This window comes from Crocodylus porosus, unplaced genomic scaffold, assembly GCF_001723895.1.
Source record: "Crocodylus porosus isolate Cpor-Errol unplaced genomic scaffold, CroPor_comp1, whole genome shotgun sequence".
NCBI classification, from domain to species: Eukaryota; Metazoa; Chordata; order Crocodylia; family Crocodylidae; genus Crocodylus; species Crocodylus porosus.
The window spans coordinates 18,648,307-18,658,751 of record NW_017728943.1 but is presented as its reverse complement, the minus strand read 5'-3'; the positions used below and the strand labels follow the sequence as shown (position 1 = coordinate 18,658,751).

General features: G+C 48.7%; 1 protein-coding gene across 3 annotated transcripts in view; it reads right to left on the bottom strand.

Annotated features, from left to right (window-relative positions):
• Positions 1-10,445, bottom strand: part of NME7 (NME/NM23 family member 7) — a 144,020-nt gene that overhangs the window by 93,157 nt on the left and 40,418 nt on the right. For all 3 annotated transcript variants that reach the window (XM_019548833.1, XM_019548831.1, XM_019548832.1), the window contains exon 2: positions 7,492-7,599. In XM_019548833.1, coding sequence (XP_019404378.1) covers positions 7,492-7,599 — 108 coding nt within the window. The remainder of the gene's footprint in view (positions 1-7,491; positions 7,600-10,445) is intronic.

The following is a 10,445-nucleotide window of genomic DNA, read 5'->3' as shown; positions in this document are numbered from 1 at the left end:
TGGGGGGGGGGGGAGGTTGGCACTGATGCCTGGGTATATTTATAAACCCTCTTTAAAACATAATGATGAGACACAAAGTGGGTAAACAACAGAAAATCAATGTTGTTTAGATTTAGTAAATATAGTTTGCTAGCTTATTCCTTCCTCCTCTCCTCCCTCTCCATTTTCCTGGACAAGCAAATTTTACTGAAATAATCTACTTTCAGCTAACAATCTATGTTCTCTTGCATGTTTAAAAAAATTTAGGACCCTTCCTCTCATTATGGTTATATCACCCACGTCATAATTTGCTGCTTAAAATAGGAGGGAAGGATTAATCTCTAGGGCTACAAATGATGTCAGATCGGGAGGGCCACATGGGTCAATAGAACTAATTTGCTCAGAGGTAAGCTAGTGCTTCTCTGTGCTGGGCTGCTGAGACTATAGAGGCTGCTGCATCTACTGTATAGCTGAGATCTGCCTGCCCAGATGTTTTCATTGCTTCCTTTGCCAACTTTTGCTCTCAGAGTTCAGCAGAGAAGGAAAGCTGAAAAAAACCTTATTTATTCATCATGAATACCACCTTCAACTCCACAGGAATAAAATATGTTTTTGTGGCAATGTTTCTAGTTTAAAATGTGTGCGCGCTATAATCACAGAATCAGGAGATCATCTAGTGCAACCCCCTGCTCAAGGCAGTACCATCCCCAATTAAATCATCCCAGCCAAGACTTTGTCCGCCCAGGTCTTACAAACCTCCAAGGATGGAGCTTCCACCACCTCTCTGGGTGACCTGTTCCAGTGCTTTGCTACCCTTCTAGTGAGAAAGTTCTTCTTAATATCTAACCTCAACTTCCTGTCGCAGGGCACTAAGGGGTGCCTGCTCCTTTGAGAGCAGAAACCGCCTAGCTAGACAACCAGCTGAGCCAGGCAGAGTGCCACAGCTGCAGGTGCCATGGCAGCAGGCTAATGGGGAGCTAGTCTGCACCTGCATCCAGTCAGCTTATTGGAAGGAGGCACAGCCCAGTGCACAGCCCAGAGCTAAGACTGGCAGGAGTTAGTTCTCTGGCAGCAGCCAGGGGAAGGAGTTCCTGCACGGAAAAGCAACCCAGAGATGTTGTAGCTGCTTGACATGTGGCTTATATGGCTAATGGGGGCTCCAGGAGCCCATAAGGCACCCAGGGCTGGGAGGCATTCTAGGCCAAGGGAGAAGCTTGACTGAACGCAGGGGTGTCCAACCTTTTTGAATGTGGGGCCGGATCATGAACTTTTTATCACCCAGTGGGCTGGCGAACCATATTCAAAGACCTCACAGGAAGCAGTAGCACATCAGGAAGTGATGTCACATGACCTTTGACACCAATGAAGTTGCAGGAAGTGACAATTAAATGGGTCTGGAAATGTGGTTTAAAATCCAAAATAAAAACAATATAAAAGCAACAATGAAATAATACCAAACACTTGACTGAAATAAACACTTTCACTTCCACTCACTTCTCAATGAATGAAAGAAGCATAATGCAGGCTTGCCCTGGGACACCTGGGCGTCCAGCACCAGGTAGAGGAAGCCGTGGAGGACCAGCCAGCTGTTGGCCTCCGGCAGCAGCAGCGCGGAGGAGGAGGAGAAGCAGTGCCTCAGGATGCTGCCCCAGCTCCATTGGAGATAAGGAGCCCAGTCTTCACACATGGCCACGCATGCACAGCCCACCTCCCTCCTCACTCCCGGCTCCCATGGAGGAGGAGGAGGAAGAGGAGGAGGAAGGTGTGAGTGTGACCTTGTGCTTCCTCCTCATGAGCGCACGCACATGTGTGGCACACCCTCGTGTGGGGTCCCCAGCATCCCCCCTGGGGATGCAGCCCTGCTGACAGCCGGGCAGCCATGTTTCACTCTCGCGTACTCATCCCTGCACTGGACCATGCCACCCTGCCTCACCCTGCCCCATGCCACCCCTTCCCCGCCGATGCAGTGCAGACCGCCCCCAGTGCGGGGCTTAAAGGAGCTGCATGATGAGCAGAAGTCCCACCCCCTACCCCTTGACCTATGCCACCAAAAGTCTCTCCCCTTGCTCAAGAAGTGCTGCTTTTTGTTGGGGCGGGGGGTGGGTTTACTTCTATATTGTGTATGGAGGGGTAGGTGCATGTATGTGGGGTGTGCGTGTGGTTGAGGGACTATGTGATTGGGAGGTGTGACTATGGTGCAAATGGGGTGTGTGGAAGAGTGCTTATGTGGGGGGGTGGGATAATGTTGGATGTCTATGGATGTGGTAGGGGGTGCAGTGTGTGATGGGGTGTGGGTATACATGTGAATGGGTGTGGGATCTGTGTGGGGAGTGTGAGTGTATGTGGTTGAGGTGTGGGGTATGCAAGGGAGTGCACATGTGTGGTTGAGGTGTAGGTATACGTGTAGATGTGTGTGGGGGGGGTAGAGGTGGTATGTTTGGGTATGGTGTGTTGTGGGAGGTGTGAACTGAGCCTGGCACCACTGGATCTCTTGGTCTCTATCCCGCACCTGCCCAGCAGGGCTGTAGCTGAACCTGTACTGGCTCCTGCTGCTGCTTCCATCCCATGCGCCTGCCTGGCAGGGCTGCACCAAACACACACTAGCTCCTGCTGCTGCTGTTCCTGCTCCATTTGCCTGTCCCACGCCTGCCAGGCAGGGCTTTGTGAACAGCAAAACTCCTTCACGCCCACCCCTCCTCCTACATCCACATACTCCCCCGCCCAGCCATGCACGAGCAGGACTAAAGTGAGCTGCAGGCAGAGCCTGCCTTCTCCATCCCCCACTCCCCTCATTGCTGCAGCTTCCCCTCCCTGCCTGCTACTTGGAACACTGCAGCAGGGACAGCAGGAGGAGTGGCTAGCAGCTGGGGAGCCACTGGGTGCCTGTAGCAGTGGCGGTGGCAGCAGCCCTGCCTGGAAGCTGTGCCTGCTAGCTGGGGCTGGCACCCTCTGGCAGGGGTAAGTGGGACTGAGTCTAATGCAGAGCACAGCAGGGGCAGCAGCCAGTGGGGCTGAACACAGTTAATTGGTGGGTGCCAGCCTACAGGCCATATTTTGCCCACCCTGGTCTAGCTCCATCCTCTTTCAAACTACCCTTTGTGGCAGAATGCCATCTCTCTCCCCCCCCAAACTCTGCTATCAGGCGGGTGACCAATCTTACAATTTGGTTACCAACGTCACTGCAGAGGGCAGACACCCCTGACCTCATCGGCTTCAGGTAATCCTGAGTTGTAACTTGAGCTGGATATATTTCTGAGGGTTGGGGGAAACCTGCTCCCTCTGCCTACGTGACTGGCCTCATACACCTAGGTGGGGGGCTTAAACTCCTTATTGTTCTAAGCAATGCCAACCTGACTGGGAGGGGGCTAGAGACCCTGCCAGTCTGCCCAGCAACCAGTGATGCATTTCAAATAGGTTAGCTGGCAGCCAACAGGTGCTGGTCTCCACTGGACCAGGTAAATGAGGTCATAAGTACTACGTAAGTTAAGGACTGCCCAGGAGGAAGAGGCAACAGCCATGACAAAAACTTAAGGAGAGAAGAGCTGGACCATCTGAAATTTGCCCTCTCTCTTGAAACTCATGGTCAATGAACTGCTTGCCTTCAGAGGAAAGCTCCACCTGCCTCTGGATGATACTTCTGAGTAAGCTACTTGAGAGCTAACTAGATATATAGCTTGCAGTAATACAGGTGTGTAGTCAAAGGCTACCATGCCACTGTTTGCTCCAAGTTATTTCTCGGATACTGCTCTACCCTGTACCCTATTCCAAACCTACTCCTTGTAACCAATGAAGTTCTCCTCCGGATCTAGCATGGGAGACTTATGGGGAGAGGGTCTAGATTATGCCTTGGGGGTCCCCTTGGTTTGGCTAAGGGAGACCATTATTTGTGCTTCAGACTGAGGGAAGCACCCCAAGTTAGTACCATAGTATTACAGTACTTAGGATTGGAAGGGACCTAAACAGATCATCAGGTCCGACCCCCTACCCCAGGCAGGAACAGGTGACGGGGTCATATCACCTCAGCCAAATATCTGTCCAGCCTCCTCTTGAAGACCCCCAAGGTAGGAGAGAATACCTCACTTGGGAGCCCATTCCAGAGCCTGGCAGGCCTAACTGTAAAGTAATGTCTCCTGATGTCCAGCTTGAACCTTCTCTCAAACAATTTGTGGCCGTTATGCCCAGTAACCATGGGTGGTGCCCAGGGGAACAGAGCCTCCCCCAGTTCTCGCTGGTCCCCAAGGCCAGATCCCCTCTCAGCCTTCTCTTGTGGAGGCTGAATAGGTTCAGGCTCTTTAGCCTCTCTTCATAGGGCCTGCCCTGCTGCCCTTGACCATGCGAGTACCCCTTCTCTGGACCCTCTCAATGCTAGCCACATCCCTCTTGAAGTGCAGTGCCCAGAACTGGACGCAGTCCTCAAACTGTGGCCTGACCAATGCCACATAGAGGGGAAGGATAACCTCCCTGGACCTGCTTGTGATGCATCCCTAGATGCACAACGAGGTGCAGTTAGCCTTACTGACCGCTTCCTCGCATTGGCAGCTCATGTTCATCCTGGAGTCAACAATGACTACAAGATCCCTTTCTGCCACCTTATTAACAAGGGTGTTCCACAGCCTATAGGTGTGTTGCTGGCTCCTTCTCCCTAGATGCAGTACCTTGCACTTGCCATGCTAGTCTCATCTGCCCACCTCTGTAATTTGTCTAGATCTACTTGGATTCTGTGCCTCCCCTTCAGCATGCCCACCTCGCCTTACAACTTGCTACAACTTCATCAGCGAATTTGGACAGCATGCATTCCACATCCACATCCAGATCGCTGATATAAGTTCTTGAAGGGGGCCAAGTACCCCTCAAGGGCTACTAGGCCTGTGTTTCCCAGGAGGCACAAGGCCAAGATCAGTCCAGACCCTTGGTGGTGGCAATGTTACCCCCAGGCTTGCGGGTGGGCTCCAGGAAGGGGGTTGCTGGACATGAGGTGCCCCCAGGGAGGCACTCTGAGCCTGGAAGGTGGCTGGGAGCAGTGGGGTGGGTGGCTCAATGCAGGAGCACCTCCTACTGGCCCACCACACCCTTCAGATAGTTGAAGGGCACACTGCTGACTCGTATCCATTTTATTGTCTGCTGTAACCCCCAGGTCCTTTTCTGTAGAGCTGCTGCTTAGCCAAGTCAGTCCTCAAGCTGTTGTGGTACATGGGATTCTTTCAGCTCCCTGGACTGGCTAGGCCCCTTTGTTAGGACCATTTCTCACACCCAGGAAGCAATCAGTCCACTCAGCTGCTCAGAGAACACATCTAAACACACAAACCCACCAAACAACCCTGAGCAAGCCGAGCACACAGGCAACCCTGGCTCAGTTCCCTTCCCAGAGCAGGATCTGGTACCTGGTTCCTCTTCTGCTTCCTCCTCTTGTTCCCAGCAAACTGTCCCATTTGCTTCTACTGTTGCATGGCTCAGTTTCTCTGATTATTGTATACAGGGAAAGAAGGGGTTACTTGTGTTTGGGACAAGAGCTGGAGGGGATTTGCCCAAGTGCTCTGCTAGCCAGTAATGGGCCATCAAGCAGTAAGGAGCCTTTGTTGATCAAGCCCCTGTACCTGAAGAGACTCCCTGCTGTTTACAGTGCCAGTAAGCCACTTGAGAGAAGGTCCTGAAAAGGGGGAGCCCAAAAACCAGGGGCAAGTGGTATTGAGAGAAAAAACAGCCAGGGCTATTTTTCTTTTGACAAAAATTGCTCGGGCTTCACTGCCTGTTGTCTTCCTGTGGACCAGTAAAGGTGTTTTGTTTCAAGAACTGCCTGTTTCACTTCATGCAACTTTGGGTACGCTCCATCTCCTTGAACAGGTAAAGTCCTTCTCCAGGAGCTAAGCTAGAATGCAGCTGGGGATATGAGGAGCATAACTGGGGGAGGGTACAGACCAAAAGGTCAGGTCTTGGAGTTCAAGGAGCCAGGGATTCACCCTCTCTAGAAGTTATGCCTGGGCTGGTTTCAGGGTATTCTCCAAGAGACTATATAACCAGGGGATCCAAAGCAACTGATCACTTGGCAAATCTGAAACAACCATCTTCAGCAAAGAAAAAACAAAGCTGATGAGAAGTAAATTAAGTTGATGCTCAAAAGCAAGAATAAGGAAGCCACTTGGAGAAGGGAAATTTCCTACTGGCAGCAACCTCTCCTCTACCCAGACATGCCTGTTAATCCTTCTGACAATCATTTATCTTCTCAGGAAATTAAAAATAGCAGGGGAGCAGAGGTGTAACAACCACAGCCAGGTGCTTGGAGCAGCTACAACACAGAAGGCAGTGGTGACTCCTGGCTAATGCAATGCCACCTGCACAATTGTGCAGCTGTCAGTTTTAAGACTAAGCATTTATGTAAAACTAACCTTGATGTTACCAGTTTGCCTGAAGCTGTGTTGGAAACAAGGTTAAAGCTGCCTCAGATTTATGAGGAGAACTGTCTCTGGAAACAATATTCAAATGCTGGCAGCAATGTGTATACATAAAGCATGAAGAGATGGTGCTTTTAAAGGGACACTATTGAGAGCAGGGTTCTTTTAATTTAATCTAAACCACAGGGCATGCTACAAGGCACATCTGCTTGCATAAGCTGCCACAGGGATTGGAACGTGCAGAACGTCACACTGAGCAAAGACTGCAGGCACATGTTGCTGGCTGTTTAGTTTTATTTCTGTTTTTGTGGGGGGATGGGGGGGCAGGGGTTAGCATGCTGACTACAGAACCATTTCTTACATTCATCTACAAATCAAGATGAAGATGACAACTGATAATCTTTGTCAAGAACACAATTCTGTCCTCCAATTCCAAGATGAAAAATTAAAAATCAGAGTTCATCATCCTCCAATTCCTAACAAGTACTGAGAAGAAGCAACTACAGGGATTCTGGAATAGCATTCATTACACCTGCTGCACTTGTTGCTAACGTACTCATCTCTCTCTGTTCCCTGTTTCTGCCTACGCAATAACTCTACACATGTCTGTATCCAACTCCTACTAAAGTCAAAAGGATTTTGCACGCAACCACCTAAGAGAAACAGCACAGTTTTCAATGTCATCTTTGTGTTACCAGCTACACTCTAGTTTCCAAAACAACATCCTTTCCTTGATGTGGCTGCTTCCTTTGTACTCTTTACTCAGCTCTGACAGCAACATGGGGCTTAGTCCTTACAGCCTCCTGCTTCACTCTGCGGTTCTCCTGGGGTAACTCGGCACTGCTATATTTAATGCCAAAACCCAAGTAAAGATTACATAAAAATGAATTAATGAAAATTACTTCCATTCATGCAAACATAGCTTTTACAAACAAAGCAATAAATATGAAGGTTATTCCCAAAACTTCTGTAAAATTGTTTAGTTTTAGAAACAAAAAATATATATATTTCTTAATTTGTTTAGTTTTTCTTTCCTGGAACATAATGCTATGCTAAGGCCACGGCTTGCCAACATCCCAACCTGCTAACTATCTAGAAAACGTATAATATGAAAGGTGCTTACCATTTCAACCGATCCATCTTTTGGATAATACAAGAGTTCAAAACGTCGAAAGAGAGATGCATTTGGGTCGTACCATTCAGCAATGAAAGCAAATCTCTCGTCTTGACTCTGAAAGAAAAGGGTAATAGGGTTTCAACAGCAGTCGTATGAGGGATCATTTCATTTGTTACTTCCCCAAATGCAGACAGGCGGACTAGTAAATATGCTTTGGCATTGTGCACTCTGAAACTGTCTTCTCAAAGGCTGACAGCAGCTTTTCAACTTCTGAATTGACCCGGATCTCAAAGGAAGGCCTTTGGCAATCTGGAGCTGGCACCCAAATAATAACAATCAAAACATGATTTCTCTTGTTCTGTCCATGCTACCAAAAACAAATAAAACACACTTTGCAGAGGGGTTCTCTTACACCACAGTCACTAGACAATATCAAAATTCAGTCAAGTCCCATCTACAAGGCAAGACCAAGCTGTTCTAGAAACAGCTTTCAGTTTCATAACCTTCTGAGAGTAAACTAAACCGGGCTTGCTACCTTGCCCTCTTTTTTTGTTCATGTACTCATGAATAACTATAGAACCTTTACAAATATAACAGATAGCCCAAAGGAAAGCACTGTCCCTGCCCTTGAGGTGGAAAAATTCTGAATTTCTTCTGCTAATACATAGAAAAATGCATTGAGGCTAAGGGCAACATTAGCTTGTCTGTACCCTATTCTCCTGTCATTTAATGGAAGACCTGTGCAACTTGAGCTCGTCTAGAACTACATATCCTATTTGTTATATGAAAGAGCTGGAAAAGGCAGCATGTTTCATTTTGAATCCATCCAAATTTAGCTGCATGTACTGGACCTCAGCATTCCTAGTCTTCCCCATGGGACCCCTTCAGCCCAAGCCATTGACAAAAATACATCTTTAAAACTTTCCAGAATAAAATTAAGCCTTATCATTGAAAAGCTGACAACCAGATGTTTTTCAGAGGAGGCGCTGATGTACCCCTAATACCAATGACCTGCTCTGACAAGGGCAACTTGTGCAATGTGAGAGCTTCATGAAAAGTAGTTCCAGAAAGATACCTAGGGCTGGATCTGGCCCTGAAGGCTTCAGTTTGTTCACTGAGGTAGCCTGCTTCCTGAAGGCAACCTGTAGCTGGATTTCTCTATCTGTATGGACTCCAAGTGTGAAAACTTGACAGCAAATCAGGAACATCAGCAAGAAGGCCAGTTCACAGTAGGCAAAGCTTGTGTACATCAAACTTCAGTAAAATTGAAGAACAAGGCATACTTCAAACCTTGGTCTCGTTGCTGGCCCTAGAGCCCAGACACACCTCTGGATTTTCAACTGTAGCAAGCACTGGACACACGGGTGGTCATGACACCCCCTCATGGCTGCTCAGCCCTTGCCACATGACTCCCTTGAGGCAATTACCCCTTTACTATGGTGCCATGACTTGATACTAATATCTGAGGAATGGGAGACTGTCCCAGGGCTTTCCAAGCCTGTTCTTACTCTTATGACCACAGCTGCCCGTGGTCCTTGCCTTAAGAGCTACTTACATGGGCTCCATCCTCCCCAGTACACACTCCCAAGCCGCGCAGATGATATGCTGATAAGTGCTTTTCCTGGGCCATGGGCTTCCAGCCCGAGTCCTTGCCCCTCCTGGGCTACAGGCTCCCTTGGCCCACTTGCTCTTCAGCTGTGGTCCCTGACCTTCCGTCTCCCTAGACCCTAGCCCCGCTCCTAAATCAGTTGAGACCTCTGGCCCTGCTGACACCTGCCCCTCCTGGCCTCCAATCTCAGGCCTCCTGGTCTTACCTACTCAGCCCTTTCTGGGCTCCAACCTCTCAGGCCCTCCTCACACTCACCCTTATCTGGGCACTTCCACCTCCGCCTATGCCAGGCTTCAGGTCCCAGGCCCTCTCTACTCAGCCCCTCCTAGGCTCAGGCTTTCTCCCTCTGTGCCCCACACTATCTATTCCTCCGGCCTCTCTCTCTCGGCTAACTGGGACCTCCTTACTTCCCCTTAATCCCTTCCAGAAACTACCAGTTCATGTCCTGCCCTATTCCTAGATTCTGCGTTGCTTACCCCAGCACAGCTGCTCGTCTAGGAGCCCTGCTGCCAGGAGTTCCTCTCTCTCTGGCTCCCAGCTAAGGCCTGAGCTTATATAGCTCAAGCCTGGGCCCTTCTGGTCAGGCAACTCTCTAATCAGCCCCTGCCACACTTGCAAGCTGCTTCTCCCTCAGCCTTTCCTCTTAAGCGTGATAGGTGCACCAATCACCCCATCACAGCACCAAAGTAAAAAAAGGCTAAAAGAACTCAGAAGTTAACTACTAATGACATCTTGCAGAGTAAAAAAGAGCAAGAAGGCTGGCTGAAAAGCAAATTCCACAGACAGAGTGATTCCTACAACTGTACCTAGCTGCTGAAAGGAAGAAATTGAGGTGGTCAGGGCCACACAGTCATTTTATAACGTTGACTTTTGAACATTTGGTAGTGTAAAACGGCAAGTGGAAAGTTGTAACAGCACTGTTGTCCACACTTTTTAAAATTCTGTTGCTGGTGGACATGCACAGCAAATACAAATGTGCAGAAACCAGCACACTTCACCACAATGGTCCCTGCCAGTTCTCACCATGTCTTCATCTCCAACCACAGCAAAGTGATGCACAGTTTAATATTCCAGGGGGGCATTAATGGCAATAATGCAGTGAAATTTGTATGCATTTCTGAAGCATCTTCAAATGCTCGATTTATGGATGAAATCAAAATATAACTTGTTAATAAATATTTCAAAGGCAAGGAGGTGGATGCCACTGGTTGCCATTATACAACTTTGATTCAACATTGCTACACATACAATGACTCTAAAAAGTTCAATATCTGTATACGACGCAACTTTGGGGAAATCCAGGTCAGGGTTCTATGCCTAGATCCTTGCCCTCTAATACATCAAATCAAAC